The sequence below is a fragment of the Lycorma delicatula genome, chromosome 8 (genome assembly GCF_047948215.1).
Source record: "Lycorma delicatula isolate Av1 chromosome 8, ASM4794821v1, whole genome shotgun sequence".
Taxonomy (NCBI): domain Eukaryota; kingdom Metazoa; phylum Arthropoda; class Insecta; order Hemiptera; family Fulgoridae; genus Lycorma; species Lycorma delicatula.
In genome coordinates, this window is record NC_134462.1 from 142209195 (window position 1) to 142228586 (window position 19392).

The 19392-nt window shown below is 35.9% G+C and overlaps 1 protein-coding gene across 3 annotated transcripts in view; it reads left to right on the forward strand.

Annotated features, from left to right (window-relative positions):
• The window catches only part of LOC142328582 (uncharacterized), an 84300-nt gene that overhangs the window by 32788 nt on the left and 32120 nt on the right, over positions 1-19392 (forward strand). For all 3 annotated transcript variants that reach the window (XR_012757310.1, XM_075372353.1, XM_075372352.1), the window contains exon 3: positions 17464-17557. Coding sequence is in view for 2 of the 3 variants with exons in the window: in XM_075372353.1 (XP_075228468.1) it covers positions 17464-17557 (94 nt within the window). In the remaining variant the exon portion in view is untranslated. The remainder of the gene's footprint in view (positions 1-17463; positions 17558-19392) is intronic.

Here is a 19392-nt window from a genome sequence, read left to right on the forward strand (position 1 = left end):
CAAGTACGATTCTAAACTTTATTAAAAAAAAGTAAACTATTTTCGAGACGTGTAATAATTACGGGGTTTTAATCTATGGTATCTATTAAATGCAGTAACTTTTAAAAAATGCTATGTAAATTTAGGTTAGTACAATACAAACAATTGCGTATATATATATATTTTTTTTTTCACACATGGGCGCGTGCAAGCACGTATGAAACGTCTTCACTACATCTAGTCAAAATCGATGTTCTCCTCCTGGTACAGTCTGTTTAAAATAAGTACGGTGTATAAACTACTGCCTGTGGGAATTATAACGCAATATATAACCGGTTTTTTCGACAACTACTATTTAATATATGTAAGCCCTACTATATTCTTACGGTATGAAGCGAGTTATAAGTAACAGACGGGTTAGTTAAGACGAGTATGGTAGTAGAAAGCGATGCGACTGTTCTTTCGCTAAGAATAAATTTTCTTTTTACGTATGCGTTTATATATAACTGCGTGTGTATAAACAAGCCTTCCGTATTTCACTCGGTGAAACGTTATCGTATTTCTGTAATATAACTACGCCGTGTACCGCTTAGTTAAACCAATTATTTCCGTCTCTTAGCGTAACAATTTTGCAAGAATTCGTCTAGATATATACAAAACAGTAATTTTAAATACGCATAATAATAAATAACCTGTTATAATTTATTCCACAATGAAATTTCTTTATTACTATTTTAATTATTATTATTTTAATATAGAAAGCGAACAAAGTAATAAAAAATTAATCGTAAAAAGTCGAACTGTAATACTGATTTTTAATTTAATTAATTGTAAAGATGTAACGAAACACGGAACTTAAAGATATTAGTAATTAAAAAAAGAAAATACAAACTGAAATCTAACAAAAAATCAAACCGACCTAAAATCAGCGGTAAGGAAAAGAACTTTAAGGAAAAGAACAGCGGTAGGATAGTACTTTAAATTTCTCTTTTGTGGAACACGAAAAGCAAATCAAATTAACTGAAACGCATGGAAGTGGACCTCCAAAGTGATAAAGCGATAGGCTTGAAACAAGAGGACTGTCGGGAAAAAGATAACTTCCAAAGAATATTTCTACATTAAAGTTCTTGCGGCCGAAAAAAGAAGGATAGGAATGAACAGGTGAGCAAAAACGAAGCCGTGCCGACAAACTGAAAAACACATGGAGAAGAGAAAAGAAGTTTGAAAGAAGTGATATTTGCGTGGACCTCAGTCGGCCTTCTCGCATAAAAAAGTATTTAAGTTTTGGTAATCCTTTATAATTATGCGACTCAACTGAAATCCAGATACTTTTGATCTTGTATCGATTTTAAAAATAAACATTTTATTATTATTATTATTATTATTATTATTATAACGGTAATAACAACAACGGTAAGAGCGGAAGCGTTCCCGATTTACCTGCTGGCACCGGAGAGAAGAGAAGCCTATCTGAAGAGGATCGAAGCACCGAAGGATCGGCAAGAGAGATGGAATAATGGGAACAGGTTCAGATGGACTGACAAGCTAGCGGGGCACCTGGGCAGATGGTACGACCGTGAATTTGGCGGGGTAAACTACTACCTGATGCGGCTCCTGTCCGATCACACGGGGAAAACAAGTAATCCTGGATGCCCATACGGCGATGCGAAGCACACCTTTTTTGAATACGATAGACGGAACACCGTCAGAAATCGGTTGCAAACCGATATCGGTGATATAACATCAGAAACTTTGGTGAAGAAGACGGTCATCGGCAGAAGATTACGAGCTTCGTAGAATCGAGTCTTAGAAGGAAGAAAAAAAACCCGGATCGATGAGGAACAGTCGAATCAGAAACGAGTAAGCGAAAGCAGCAGGCGCATGAGAAGGCAAATCTAGTGACACCACCCCGAAGTAAAGCGGGAGTCGGTTCCGGGGTGCGACCAAAGATCTATTGTCTGCGAACAAAATTAGGTTATTTAGTGAGCGGGAGTCCCACACACCGGAAATAACGTCATCAGTTCCCTGATGGTGCATAACGCATTTTTCCTCCTTTATAATAATAATTATTATTATTATTGCTCGGCCGATTTCAAATAATTTTTAATATTCAATTTTAATCAAACACCATCCGCCGTCTACTAATTTACTTTATATCAATTTGTATGTAATTTTAGTTGTAAGATTGAGATGTACGTATAATTTCATAAATTTACGTATCGAACAGCTAGAGCTGTTTCTCCCTTTATCTTATGAGTCGGGTAGTTATTTATTATATTACGGTTAAAAGAAAATCCTGAAGCCTTAAAGTTTTAAAAATCGAATAAGAATTTCCATTATAATATTACAAGGCGCTAAGAATATTCTACGATTAAATTCTGTATACTATCAAATACATGTGTTATGTTGTATACAATAGACTACGATGCAGAATAAATTCAGAATTACTATCCGATTAAATTTTACGCGCGGTGGAATTTTACAGCAACTATCTCGGCAGTTAACCGCCCGTTAAAATTTAAGTTTTAGGTTTTTATTTTTCTCGGATGATTTCACAGATGTTTGTCGAGAGTTTTATTTAAATACGTTTGAAAGAAGAGCCTATTTTTAAATTTTTATTCCGAAGGTCTTATTTTAGCCGATAATAACTCCAGAAATCTACAACCGGCTTTTTCCCAACTTTTGAAGCGTTATTATATAATGTTTTAAACGGGTCTGCTGAATCTTATACTCTTCCGTTTTTAATGCTTTTTATTTTAAGATCCAATATCTCTGTAATTACAGATCGTAGAAGTATTAGATAAAGTGTAACGGCCGCATCGTCATTCAGTATTAATTATTAATTGCGGTTATGATAAATAGATTTTTAATTATTCTTTATAATCTATTACTGCTACACGATGAAAATACAGAAATTAACATCGTGAGGTCGTCGAGGCAAAAGAAAACATTTAAAACCTGCGGGAATTTATTTACCTTTATTCTCTAAAGGAATTTTTTAAGGTTAATAGTATAAAATTCGGCAGACTTATTGAAAATTATAAAGAATAAAATATAAAGTACAGTTACCTTTCTTAGCTTCGTCGTAATTAAATCATATGTCGATGCGTTTCAGATATATTCCGTTTAAAATTCCAAATTCCGAAACACGTCGACGTACGACTTAGTTACGACGAAGCTAAAAAGTAGATAATTATACTAGATACAAAACGTATGACGATCTTAGCGGAAAAAAATCGTAATAATAATTTTAAAGAAGAATTCTTTAAAATTAAACGCGATTTCAATTTGAATTTTATCATATTCAAATTTTTTAAAGAATTTGAAATAATTGTTTAAAGTTTAACGGATCGCGAGTTATAACGGGCTAAAACAAGGCTTTTGTATTTATAAATGTAAAAATGGATATTCTTTAAGATCGGCCGAAAGAAATCTGTCAAAAACTTGTCCGAAAAGTTTTTTTAAGGTAATCGATAGACGAAATATATTTACCCTCATCAAAAAAGGAGATGCTTATTCTCAAATTTAACAGAATCAGATCGGTTCGGTCTATATTCCGGTATTTACCGCCTTGGCGGAGACAGTGAAAGCTACGAACGATTTAATGAAATAGATTATAAATTATATATAAATAAATTTTTAAAAATCACAAAGAAATGAAAATCAGAATAAGCATACGAGATGAATAAACGTTTTATTCTTTTCGGTACACGATAATACTCGTACTTTATATAGAACTAAAAAGTCAGTAAATGTCCTTCTTCGCGTAAAACCGGGCCAGCCTCAGTATTTGCCCGTATGAATCAAGAGAAACCGTAGTAAAACCAGATCATCGTCGTAAAATACACGATTAATTTTAAAATTATTACAAATAGAACTTGTTAAAGTCCATATTAACGATACTTCTTCCGACTGGCTGGCGGATTTCCATCTACGAGTAGATTTATTATCGATTGATGATTCAAATCCCGTTTACCAGGAGACTTACTTTAAACATTACAGCTACGGTCGAGCTAATAATTTATAAACAAAACATTAAATAACTAAAAATAATAGCGAGTACGTAAAGATGCTAAAAATTAAAACGATTACAAAATAAATAACAACCCGTAATACGATAATGAAATTTACTTGAAAGCTATTTGTATACTTTAAATAAAAAATCGCTTTAATAATATCATTTAAAACTAGATCTATAGAGTAATATCGTTTATACGCGACTGCCCAAAAGATGTGCAATGTATTTAGAATGTGCATGTATATATATATATATATATATATATATATGTTAGTTCATCGTAGCAGATCAACGGATAAACCGATTTAGGTGTATGATCCCGTGTTGGAATTCTTATGTTACCGGGAGTGTAGGTTTCTTGAGTAGGCTACATATATATAAAAATAATAATAATAAATAAATATATCTGTATGTGTGTGTGTGTGTGTGTGTGTGTGTGTGTGTGTGTGTGTGTAGTAGTAGTAGTAGTAGTAGTAGTAGTAGTAGTAGTGGAGAGTTGCCGGTTGAAGGATAAACTTTAATGAATTGAATTAAACAGTTGTTGAAACATTAATTAACTGTTGCGATGAAGGAAAAAGGAAAAGATCGGAAGGTTTACAAGCTTGATTATAAACAAATACTAAGTACTGGATCGGTAGATAGACTAATGAACGGCTATTAAAAAAAGCTAATAACGCTATGGTAGGTCTTTCCCGTCACGCGGCTAAAGCCGCGATCCGGGAAAGTCCTACAACTGCGAGTTGTTTCTGATGCACGGCTTACACACGCGTAAACGCAACTTAATTTAAAATATTTATCGTTTATTTAAATATAATATTTTTTCGTTTATTTAATTCAATTATTCTAATTAAAGCGCGCGTATTTAATTCGCGCGGGTGGGGCAGTACTAGCGGCGACGGTCGGCAACAACTAAACCGATGTAATTTCACAACTCGCGTAGAACAAATTTCGCTCGTACGGTCGGCAGACTGGTGTAGCTGAAAGGCTTACACCAGGTACCGAATCGACCGAGCGATCGAGTTAGAGACCCGGCCAGACCGAGTTACTGTTTTACACGTTAAATATTATTCGTTTATTTAATTCTACCGCTCACCTGTGACGTGGCAACGTAGCAGTAGTTAGAGCATTTTTGGGATGGGGTGCGATCTCGTAAAAAATTTTTTTTGCAAATATTGTTATTTTTTAATTAACAAATGCCTAACAAGCGCCTAACAAAAATATGACCCTTAATTAAGCGAAATCTCGAGATACTGACCCGGGCAGATGATAACAACATGTTTCTGATATTTGACGCTAAAGAACGGGGATCTTTTAAATCAGTAGTTTAGAACCAAGAATATAACTGTGACCTGCGCTTTGCGAGCACAAATGATGATAATACACCTTTTCGAACCACCCGTAGAATCGTAGAAACAGATTTCCCTCGCAGCCAACATCGACCAGCAGTTATAGAGGTACGTATAAGCATCCTCCTTATCAGATCCTTCCCTCGGCCAAGATGGAACTTTAAAAGGGCATATCGGGAGAGTTTTTTCAGCAGGCTTGATAAATGCACAGGATGGATCCCACCTTTGATCTACCGAAAACTACCGAAGATTCATAGGAGCGATAACTGAAACGGCAAAAAAGACCATCCCCAGAGGATTTCGTAAAGAATACATACCAAGATGGAATGATGAATGTGAAGAACAACACAAGGAATTGTAATGTTCAAGAAAGGCGACAGAGAAATAGCTGATGATCTATCGCACATACTGGATGCAGGGTGACTAAGGAAGTGGGCGGAAACAATTGCTAGCCTGGAGCTTAAAAAAAAATAGCGAGAAGCTTGGTAGGCGACAGCTCTAAAACAAAAAATAGCGATATACCTTTCCACCCGGACAAGATTGCAGCCCACGTAGTGTCCTCATCTAAAGCCCCACGAGATAGAAGTCATTCGACACACGTCAAACACGAATTTAAAGCACTGAAAGCTTCTAGCCAGGGACAAACTGAATTCTTCCGTCCATTTAGTACCGGGGAAGTAATAAAAGCCCTTAAAGACGGGAAAGCAGGCAAGGCGCCAGGGCCTAATGGGATACGCTCTAATGTTTCTTTTAAACTGCGGTAAATACACAAAAAACTGGCTGGTCCGAGTGAGATGTAAAAGTCAAATGTTCTCGCTATTCTAAAACCAGGTAAGCCGAATGACGGCCCAAAAAGCTATCGCCTAATAGCTCTACCGAGTGCAGTATACAAGGTCCATGAAAATCTCTTATATAACAGAATCGGAAGCAAAATATCTGAGAGGATTCCTATCAAGCAGGCTGGCTTCCGACCAGAAAGAAGTTGCACAGACGAAATATAACTGACGGCTTATTTAGAAGCAAGTTTCCAAAAAAATTCTGAAAACGTCAGCCGCGTTTATAGACTCCTCTGCAACTTACGACACCGTCTTCTACATGAAGTTATACAAATAATTCCGTGTAGAAAGACCTTACGACTCGTTGACGACATGCTTGCCGGTAAGACTTTTCAAGTTATATCGGGTAGCCGCAAGAGCTCCTCAAAAATGCTGAACGACGGGCTGCCTCAGGGGTCCGCTCTGATCCCATCGCATTTCAGTCTCTATATGTCTGACATTTCTGATACTAGATTCGGAAGTTCCACTACGTAGATGCCGGATAATAGCCGCAAGACAGAGAACGTTTGAAGAAACAGAAGCCATCTTGACGTCTGCCTGCCGAGCTTGGGAACATATTTTCGTAGGTGGAAGCCGACACTAAACGACACAAAGACGGAGAAGGCTTGTTTTTATCGTTGCAACAGGACGGCAAACAGATAACTCCGGGTTCATTTTGAGGGTAGTCTTCTCCATCCTTACGCGTACCCGAAATAACTCTGTGTTACTCTAGACCAAACGTTATTCTACAAGAGACATCTAGAAAACACTGCTGCGGAGCTGCGAACTAGAAATAATATCGTCCGTGAAATATGTGAAACAACTCGGGGTTCTTCCGCCGAAACCTTACACAATTCGGCGCTTGGGCTGGTCTACTCGACCGAAAAATACAGCGCTTCGGTCTGCCTCAACGGCGCATATACCAAAAGGTTGACGTACAAGTAAATAACACCGTTCGGATTATCAGCTGAACATTAAGATCGACTCCTACCGTACGACTGCCTATATCGAGTCACGTACTCCCTCCTGATCTCCGTCGTAAGGCGGCTCTCCTTTCAGAGTACAGACGTATATACAGGGCGATCTTCGACTCCCCATACACCAAGATATCGGCGATCTGTTGCGATCTAGGAGACCGTCTATGTGTTGGTCTAGTGGTTAACGCGTCTTCCCAAATCAGCTGATTTGGAAGTCGAGAGTTACAGCGTTCAAGTCCTAGTAAAGCCAGTTAGTTTTACACGGATTTGAATACTAGATCGTGGGGATACCGGTGTTCTTTGGCGGTCGGGTTTCAATTAACCGCACATCTCAGGAACGGTCGAACTGAGAATGTACAAGACTACACTTCATTTACACTCATGCATATCATCCTCATTCATCCTCTGAAGAATTATCTAAAAGGTAGTTACCGGAGGCTAGACAAGAAAAAGAAAGACCGTCTATGTGAAATCCCGAGGCTGCGTTGAGGTTCAATTTGACAGGTTTCTGGGAACGAAACTAGACGGAGACCTGTCCTCCCCGATGCCAGAAATTTCCCTGTATAAAAGAGAAACCTTTCCCCTTCGAAGAGCCTCGCAGAGAATGGACGTTAATCGGTAAAATCCGTTCTAAGCGTGCCAGATTGCGGACTTGCTTCACAAATGGGAACAGGCGCCGTCTACCACATTATAGCGGAATGTCCAATTAGGACTTTCTGATCGCAACAGAGCTACAACCGAATATGTTTAAAACTGAAAGTGTGTTTATAATTTTAGTATTTACTATTTGTCTAACCTGGAAAATAATAATTCTTTATTATTATTTTTATAATTTTATAATTTGTATGTTTTTATAATTTTCTATCCGATTTTTTTATTTATCTTAATATATATCGTGAAATCATGCGTATGTGCCATACGATAAATAAATTAGACGGGAAATTAAAAGGGGTGAGATAGGTTTACACTCAGATATGAAAGTTAGGAAACGGTAGCGGATAAAAGAGTAGAACAAAAGCTAAGAATGCAATAATTAACGGTGATAAAAAAATACGCAAACTGTATTTTACGAGATTACGAAGAGAAAGGTAAAAAAAATTCAATTTCTATCAAACTTATTTACAGACAGGTATAAAAAGAAAACCTACAATAAGCTGATTTAAGCCTAATAAGGTAAAAAATAAAATCTAAGCGAGTATAATATGTAGTGTCAAATGTACCATCGCAAGAAAAATATATTTTTATAATGCATGTACGTAAAATTACATAAATTTAAATCACGCTTGTTATCGAATACGATCTTTATATGAACTACCGCCAATAAAAAATTCTAATATCAGATATCAGGTTACATACACGATAACCACTTAACTAAATTTAATTCACATTTCGAAACCGTTTTTATTCGCTTAAAATCTAATCGAGCGAAAATATTATTCCATTTTTTTTTTAATTTATCGCAATTACAGAGCATTTTACCCTAAAATATTTACGAATTTTTAGAATATCTAATATTTATTTTTCCGCTTCCACAATATTTTTGGTGCGATTACATTTGAATTAAATAATTTTTTTCCTACTGTGTGTATTGCAATACGTTCAGCTAATGAACAATAAGCACCCCCCCCCCCTACGTCGACTAAATGAAATGAGGATGATGTGTAAACGAACCCCGACCACCAAAGTACACCGGTATCCACCGTTTAGTATTCAAATCCGTATAAAAGCAACCGACGTTTACAATCATTTGAACCGCAGAACCTTTGAGTTTGAAAATCAGTTAAATAAGTGATTTGCGATGACGAATCTTACCGCTAGACCGGCCCGGTCCGCTTTAAAAAATCAAAAATCATATTTAATCAAAATCTAAACCGACTAAAACACGAAATAAATATGTTTTTCTCGGCAAAATAAGTTAGTTTTTCGGCTATTAAAAACAGTTGACAAAGTTTGCGTGACTTAAGCCGGCTATTATTAACAAAAATTAGAAGGGTTAAAGCCAAAACACAAAAAAACAAGAAAGTATATCTTTTAGAGGTGAGGAATAGCGTTAAGAAAGATTTTTCTAAACGTATTCGTATAAAGATTAGCTTAATAAATTTTCTCTAAATCTAATACTCTCTTTGATAAAGGCTAAAATAAGAAAAAGAACATTTTCAGAAAAACTTTTCTGCATTTTAAATCCGAATTTATAATTGAAAAATATTAAACCGAAGGGAAGTAGAGCAAAAGAACAAAAGACATATGTTTTTATTTATATATACGCACTGAAAGTAACAAATTTGCTTTAATAAAGCTTTCTCTAAAATGCCTCTGATCGGTATTGGTTTTCGCGATAGACCTCACCCTTAACGAAAATTAATACCATCGATGCAACATATATAGAAACTAAAACCCAAATTTGAAGAAAATAGGTTCGATCGATCCCGAGATACAAGGCCAGAAGCCAGAAGCAGTGCGAAACACATACAAACATATGTTTGGTTTAGATGAACTAGTTTCACGCTAAAAAACGAAAAGATTTGCAAAAAACCTGATACACCATTTTTGGCACTATCACCGTAGTTTCTCCTTTAACTATATTCGCAGCGAAACGCTGAGTCAACGACTGGGGAAATCGAATAATGTAACAAATATATTACTAGCGTGAGTTTACAGAACCGATGTACGATTATTTGTCGACTGTTAAACATCGATTTTAACAAACAGGATGGTTCTATTCGACTTACGTTCGTTCCAAACTTAAAATTTACCAAATCCAACAATTTTCATGATTTTAGTTTACTTTTATTAATGAATCCCGTTCGTTGTCCCGAAATAATGTTATTTCAGATAATTTAAGGGAAAAACTTCTTTAATTAAAAATTAAATAATGTACAAATACGATCTGAAGTTATTTATTTGGCGTATTTATCTGCGCTTAACATCGCATCGATATAATGCAGCGATTATTACCTGATATCACTATCTTTGTTGTAAACGGTATTTTCTAACTGAAGAGTCAAAAAAAGCGACTGGAAGTTTTGCGTTACAAAGTTCTAAATGAGAAAAAGTAGACCGAAATAGGAAAAGAAAAATGAGTGCGGATCGGTACACAACAACTTTCCGAACGCTCTGTAGAATTAGTAAAAACCAGTTCTGATTTATATTTTAAATATTTGAAGGAGGGGTGTGGTTTTCTGAAAATTTCCCCGCGAATAATACTTATGTCGAAAGTAAATAATTAAAAAAAAATTTTCCTCTGACATTTTTATCGCGATACCTTGAAATGCATTCTTTTATATGCTCACCCGTCCGCGGATTTTTCTAAAAAAATAATATTTTCTATGTTCACGCATATGTGAAATCTTTTTTTCTAAAATTCAGGAGGTTAAATTTACGCGGTTCGATGAAATACGTTACTGAATTCCATCACCCTCTTTATTCCTTTTGAAAAATTTGTTAAAAGAAGACTGAACATCCTAAAACATATTTTATATAAATAAATTACTAAACGCTTTAAAATTAACGGCGATTGAAATTCACGTATTTGAAATATCGGAGGGAAGAGACGGTTTTTTGGAATTTTTCACAGATACCAAATAACTTGTACCGAAAGATCAACGATAAGGTAAGAAAATCTTTATATCCTTCTTGCACTTAACTATTTATAACGCACACTCCCCCACCCCGTATACCTATATAATATCCACCCTCGGATTTTTAAAAAATGTAAAAAGTAATGCCTAATTTATGAAAATCATCCTATAAAATTTCAGGTTTCTATATCGATCTGCTTCTGAGATATTTACGAAATAGAAACCAACCACGCGAGCGCTAGCAATTATTTTCAAGCGTTTACTGGCCGATCTCGATTCTTTGATGATTCTAAAGGTCATAACCGGATGGATTATTTTGTCACAATAGCAATGCTTTCCCTCTATTCTGTAACGGTCGTGAAATTTAAAAAAAAAAAAATTAAATAAAATCATTTTGGCGATGCGGTTAATAAGGCTTCTAGCCTTGTAAAAAAAGTTATTATTTTTTAATTTTATTGCAATCGTAATAAAAAATTACTTATTATTATTATAAATAATAAAGCATCGGAATAAGTAACAATTATTGTAACGGTTGTAATAAAACAATTATTATAAGCATAAAAAAAAACCATATAAAGATTATTATAATTTAGGCCTCCAAAAGAAAAACTGCAATTATGGAAAGCAAATATGTAAAAAGCATGAAAACCTGTAATTTTTAAAAAAATAAGGAAAATAATGCAGCAGCTAAAAAAAAATGTAACCGAACGAGAACTGGAACGGGGAAAGTTTTAGCTTAAATTTGTGAATTAAAAATTTAGTTAAATAAATTCATATAAAATTAAGTTATTATTTTTATTTGTTAAGTCTGCAAATCCGTTTCAACTACAATCTTTAATTAATGCAAATTTTCAACTTAATTTTCTTAAGGTCTCGTGTAAATATTTTACCTATCAGAATATTACCAATATTTTGATAATAATCAATATTATCATTACTTTGTAATAATAAAGTTCTAAGGCGATCGTTAAAAGAAATAATAGAAGTTTAAGCGTAAAAGAAACGGTTAGCTTACAAAGAAAAAAAATTAAATTTTTTCGCTTGTAAAAATTAAAATTAATTATTTATAATATTAAACGTTAAGGTTCACATTAGGTAAAAATTAAATGACTTGACGTGTTTTCTGTTAACAGTAACTTGATCTAATATAATTTATTTTCACAATCGGTCTAACGACCAGAAGGTCTTAAGGTAGTACTGAGAGGGTGTAAAATGCAAGTGTTGTATAGCTTAAGTTAATAAATTATTTTCTTATAAAACGGATACATTGCGTAGCAAATATTATTTAAATGAGTATATATATATATATATATATATATATATATATATATATTCACCAGCAAGGTCATTTTAAAATAATATAAATCACTTTTACTGTAATAAACACAAAAAAAAATATTCAAAAAATAAAACACCAAAAATGAAAATATATTTATTTATTATTACATTTTGTCTTCATCTTCTATGTAGTAATAATAATAATAATAAGAAATAAATTAAAAAAAGAAAAACGGGAAACATAATAACAATCTACACAACATAAAGAATCGATTAAAAGAAAATATTTTATCCGAGTTTTACTCCTTATTTGCTTATTCCATCAACACTGTACAATCGACTCATTTTTATAAATAACAATCTTGTCATTTTACGAATGTAACCGGTGACTAATTCGGTATTATAACTCAGAATGAATCATAATTGACGTTCACGCTAAAGAAGGAGTATTATACAAACAAGTATTATTATTGCTGATTCTGTCTGCCTACGGTGTACTTTAGTAGCATAAAAAAAATACAAAAGTAAAATTTTAATTATAATGTTAAATAAAAACTATATTTAAATCACTACCTTCTTTTTTTATTTTCTTTTACTGTACATGTCACAGTAAACGTTCAAAATGTTCACCTTGAGCGTCGATCCAGGTTTCAACTTTCCTTGGAGCTGTTTCACTGATTTTTATGAGATCAACTCGTTCAAAATTTGCGGATCGTTCTTAAAAACAGTACCTTTCAGATAATCCCAAAAATAAAAGTCTGATTCCACGAGTTCTGAGGGCTGCGGAAAAATACCCGGTCGTCGAAGAATTCACTTAAGAACTCCGTAGTCGAATCGGCAGAATCGTATATAGCATCGTGTTTACTGTAACCGGTAGTTTCTTGCTACGAAATTTCTGTGAAAACAAATAGGTCCGAACGATCTGCTTCGAAAAATAGCGTACCAAGCACCGACTTGTTGAGAATGCAACGGCCTTTCGTTCACGGTAAAGGTACGATTCTCAGAACTCCATATTTTTTTTTTTTTTTTTTGGCTGTTCATGTACTCAGAAAGGCGAAATCTACATCTGAATAAAAAACATTATCCAAAACATGCAAACCGTCTGCCTTGGAAGAAATGCTTGAACCGTCTACAGTGCTGAAGTCTTCTGTTAAAAGTCAGGTTCTACAAGTTCTCGATATTATTCGAATTTGATACGGGCGTTACTTAAGCTTTTTTACAACCTTGTGATCGACTCCGATCGTAACTCAAGTCTGTTGAAAAGTTTTTCCAGCGGTTTTCCTGAAGACGTAAAAGCGACTGATGAATGTCGTGCAAACTGTCATATCGTGTAACTCTGATGGACCGCTCCTTTACGCTATCGCGAAATATTTCCTATTTCGTGAAATATATACGTTAAAAGAAAAACAGATGATTTATTTGGTAATCCGTTTTGAGAAAAATTAATCGTATAAAAATACTATCGTTCAAAATAAGACCTGGTTATTAAATACATACGAAATAGCTGCGCGCTGAACTTATGAAAACCGCATGATTTTTTATCGCGAAACTACCGACTCGCATAAAGGGATGATGAGTCACGTAATCTATGAATTTGGACTTTACTGTCTCGGCAAAAACCCTCGCCAGGAACTCGGGAACAACAAGAGTAGGACTGACTGTTTTGGGTTGCGAGACCTACGAATGCGTTATATGAAAGAATGTTACAACGCGTTGCATAAATTATCTGCATTTTTTAGTTGAGGTTTTATAAAAACAGAACCGTCCAACCGACTTTCAAAGAAATTTACAATCTTTCAGATTGTTTTATTCCGGCGTTCCTACAATGAAAAGATTCTTGCGTAGCTTCTTCTTTTTGATCGCTAGTTACTAAAAAAAGACAAAAATAGTACTTTGTTACTAAAAAAAAGACAGCTGTTACTTTAGCACTTAAAGCTGTTATTTTTATCATTTTTTAACAAGCAAAAAGTTAGTAATCTAGATTTTTAAAATTTTTGGAGTACGGATACTCAAAATTTTCTATTAATTCTAGGTAACAGTTGATTCAACTGTCTGTACACACACACATATATATATATATATAAATCTGATAATAAAAAAGTTTAAAAAAATTATTTCCATTCACTTCAGCAAAAGGAGCATGTATTCGTAATTAAAAAAATTAAAAACTAGTACTTTTTCATAGGACATCGATCGTTACCGAGTCCCCAGCGATCTTCCACATGTCGTTCACCAATTCCTCCTCCTTGGTAAGGCGTCGACGTCCTTTATCAACAAATGGACTCGCCGCACGCCCCTACTTGCCGTCACTGTCTTACCTTCAATTATAACCGTTATCTGCTGCCGAAGATTGGCAGCAGCGCCACCCGTATCGTGGACTCTTATATGAAGGTTCTCTTCCTAACCCCTACGTGCGGAAATGATTTCCGCCTCACCCGGTGACACAGTGTCCTCAACTGTGTGGAGAAGGTCCGCATACGACCACCCGCCGCCTTAACAACCACCGTCACAGTTGGAGGCACTTCCGGCTTTCTCCCCGTAGTCGGACTCCCATCAGCATCCAGCGACGACCAGTCCATATAGATCTGGAGCTTACTCGAACATCTCCGTGCCAAATATTCGGCCGCCCGGTGAAGGTAAAGCCCTATCTTCCCAAACGGCCCGCAAGAGCAAACTTTAGGACCCTCAGCCCGGACTAAGTTGACCGATTCCATCAGACGAGACACCAGCCTTTCCATCGCAGAAATCCACAGACAACACATAAGCATTCCCACGGAAGTTTACGGACCTACCGGCCAGGTCCATAGCACGGGTGCTACCTACCACCACTCGACTCACCTGCAGTGTGCCCAAACGAAGCATCGGCACCACCCGAGGCATCTCTTCCAGCAAAAATGCGAGTGACTCTGATACTACCAACCCTGAGACAGATCGATCGCTCATGCTAGCCCCTCCAGGCCATCGACATCCACGACCATCTCGGTTGACGTGAACGCATCCTTTGGCCACCGCTGGAGGACCAGACGGGGCAGATCTCCATCATCCGCACCGTCGTCAAGCGCCTTCCGGACTTCAAGTCCAGCCTTGCCGCTATCTTCCGTCTGAGTGGCCGCAGAAGTCAAACACCGCTGGCGTCTCAGGAGGTGTACACTCGGTCACACTCGTCGTCGTAGGCGCCGCCTGACAAACATCGCCAAGTACACTGATCCTCTCTCGAGGAGTTCCAGACTCTTGGCAAAATGCTTAATTTCTACAGCGGTGTCGGGATTACGGCCCACCCGAAATTCCAAGGCCTTGACTTGACGAGGCAACGCATCCGCTCGGTATAGGAAAGTCGCTCGCCGATCACCACCGATCAGGAAATTCAACTTCTCCACATTCTCCGTCCAGGCCGACCCCCACCCCCGGTCACCTCACCGCCCGGTTGGACTTCTCCACTTGCTCGGCTCGTGGGATCTTTTCGTCTTCTACAGCCGGAGGAGAGAGCCTCAACCTCCGCTTGAAGGACTTCCCCGCCCACCTCGGCAGTAGAGGCTGCCGACAAGGATGGGAATTCTCTTTCATATCCGCTGAAATCATCACTGTCATCGCTGAACTCCATAGCGGAGGGGACCGCCCGTTGCTGACGGCTCGCCGACACCTCCGCAAATGTGCTTTCCTTTCTCCTGGTTTCCATCTGCTTCGCAACTGACCTCCGGTGAATCCCACCATCGGAACTTGCAGCGCTCTCTGTACTCCTATCGCCAGAGAGAATCTCCCGGACAATACGGGAAATCCTCGTTCTACTGGAAGGAGGATTGCCTCCTTCCAACTGGAGTATAACCCCCCTCCAAAGTCGGGGTCGTATCTCCGGGATGATCTCGATCAGCCGTGAGACCGAATCCGACAACAAAAATAATCAAATATAAATTAAATTAATTAACACCAAACAACCGATTTAAATAATATTTTCACACGTCGAACGTAACCCTAAACAAAGTCTTAGCAACGTGTAAATACCCCGTGGCAACCGTAGGTATGTGCCAAATAAACACTAATAAACGTTTATTAACCGTTCAAAACATTAAATCAAAAACAATCCAAAACTACAGAACAAATAATTAAATACGTAAAATAAACGGTTAACACGATTAATAAAAACAACACGGTAACCTAAATAGCCAAGACGGGTACCCGGCTAGTATACGAAATACTAAAAAACAACTCGACATTACAATTAACCAAACTCAACAAAACAACTAATAAATCGATAACAAAAATAATCATAGAAAACCTCAACAACAAAGCACGGAGCGTAGTAGAACCCAACCGCACTCGCCAAGACGTCAACCTAACCTCGTTGTGGTCAAGTACTAATATTATTATTATTATTATTATTATTATGTTTACTATTGACATTTATTATTATTTTTGTTGTTACTGATTTGTTTTATTTGATTTATGTTCTTAAACTAATAAATTGTAATTATGTAAACATTTTCAATCGTCAATCTCTCAATATCCTGACCGAGCCGCGAACACGCGACAATATATATATAATTTTTTTTTTTTAAGTTTTCCTACAAATTTTATTGAAATGTTATGTAAAAATACGACTTTAGGTAAATCATAATTTATAATAATTTACACTAAATAATGATGACGATAAATAACTAACGACTATAAATAAATTACGTTTTTCGTTTAAAGTCTTCCGCTGATGTTTTCCGGGAGAAATCTATTTCGTCATCACCGAGAAGCTTCCTAAAGAAAATATGAAGTAACAAAAAATTATATAAATCGATATTACAGAACGTAATGATTTAACATATAATAAAATTACACTTTAATAAAACATTTTCGGATTAGTAGTACTAATTAAAAAAAAAAAAATTATTGTAACCTTAGTTCAAGGATGGGGGTTTGTATCCTCCTAAAAATACTCCCATTTTTTAAAACTGCACACGATTGTACAGCTACATCTTTTATTAGCTATACGTTTATCTTTTATCTACGACTAAAATTACAAATACTTTTGTGAAATAACTTTATTTTACCGTTAAAGAAATGTAATTTTCGTTGCGATGGAAACTGAAAATTTTAAATTACTTTTTAAGGATAAATTTATTTTATTTTTCCTTAAAGACTAGGAAGACTGTAAAATAAAGAAGTCAATCGATATCTGTGATATCACCCGTTTAGATACACCGTACTTTTAATATGTTGTAAAAAATAGTAAGAAAATACGTACAAGTAAAGAGGATGAGTAATTTAAGAAACTAAGTAGGTATATCTTAAAATCTGAGTTTGTTAGATAATGGAAAAACTTAATAGTATAGAACTTACTTGAAAAAAATACAATTTATAACGTATAATAATATATCAGCATTTTTCTTATTTCAACTAGCGCTCTAATAAGAGTAATATTTTTTTAATTATTGATTGTCGATGATGCACACACATATACGTATACTTTATTTTGGGTTTTTACAGGTGTTTGTGGAAGCAGGAGATATGATGCGTAAATCAATTGTATTTGACAAGAGAACACCGGGAGTATTTTACTGTCCTCAACACAAACCGACAGGTAAGTTATGTAACTAAATATGGATATATTAAACGTAAAAAAAAATCGGTTTACTATATGACTGCGGTAATTAAATTTCTCTTTAAAAAAATGGCTAGCTTTTTTCCATATTTATTTTCGGGTAAGCGTTTGTTACTTTCTGGTTAGATTAAAAGATGTTATCAAACTCGCCTGTTGAATCGAATATTATAAACGTAATGAAATAATTTGTAATGTATGTGATAATTTTATTATCTCGTAATTGTCAAGCCAAAATGCGACAGGTTAATAATTATTAACCTGAATAAACTCAGTCGGTTATTTTGGTGACAAAATCGAATGTTATGTAGGTTTTTATTGTGCTGTTACGTCACCGGCATAAACGCGTGATTTGTTGTTACGTCACCAACATAAACGCGTGATTTGTTGTTACGTCACCAACATAAACGCGTGATTAATTTTATTAAAGAAAGAAACATACAATAGCTTTGTTTAATATCGAATAACACCGCAGAATATCAATAAGTTATATATCTATATGAAACAAAACAGTAATTTTTTTAAATATTAGTGGTATGTAGATGATGAATGCACCAAAAAGGTGTATTTTTTTGACAAATTCGCTTTGTCCGTTTATGAAAATGGTTCTCGATCGAGAATTTCGGTAATTTATAAACATGTATTATGAAATATAAAAAAAAAATTGGATTTCACGCGATTAACTCGATGATACTTCTGAGAAATAAAAATACACTGTACCGACTTATATACGATTATTAGTGTGGTATAAATTGAATAAATAGTTTTTGAAAAAAAAATTTTTTTTTAATTTTTCATTCCTTTCCATCGGCGTACTTCACCTTGTTTTCTGGTCGGCCATCACAAGAGCACCCAGATTTTCTGTTGTAGTTTATTAGATGTCAATTGTATTTCCAGTTACTAAAAACAAATTTTCATTCGTATTCGGTTTGGTTTATTTTGTATTAAGTATCCTATAATTAACCAGAAAACTTTCCAACCACACGTCTTTTTTCTTCTCTTTAGCCTCCAGGAATCACCGTCAGGGTATTACTTAAGAGGATGAATAAGGATGATATCTATGAGTGTATGTGAAGTGTAGTCTTGTACAGTCTCAGGTCAACCGTTTCTGAGATGTGCGGTTAATTGAAACCCGACCGACAAAGAACACCGGTATCCACGATCGGTATTCAAATCCGAATAAAAGTAACTGTCTTTACTAGGATTTGAACATTGGAACTCTCGACTTCAAAATCAGCTGATTTGCGAAGACGTGTTCACCTCTAGACCAACCCGGTGGGTTCCAATCGCACACCTAGCATTACTCAGTAGGTATCTCAGCCCTCAACTGGACTGATGTACACCAATGAAGTAGCAAATACAGTCTTTGACGAGGTCATTAGGCGGTTCCAAACTCTAACAAATTATAAATAAGAGGGTTATTTTTTCCAAGGTCCGATCGGTCACGAAATTAAAACCACAGTGAAAATAAGAATTTTTTTTTGTAACAAGTACTTACATAGTTACGCTATTTCTTTACATAGTCGCCACTCCGATTTAGACATTTGCCGTAGCGCGGTACCGGCTTTCCAATACCCTTGTCATAGAACGGAGCCGCCTGTGTTTTCAGCCGTGTTTCTACGCCGGTCTGCAGCTCGATGTCTGTGCCAAAATGTTGTTCTCCTAGCCAGCGTTTCGTGTGAGCAAGGAGGTGAAAATCATATGGAGCCAAGTCCGGACTGTACAGTGGGTGATCAAACACTTCCCGACGAAAACGCTGCAGGAGCTTCTTTGTTACGGCTGCAGTGTGCGGCCGAGCGTTGTCGTGGAGAAAGACA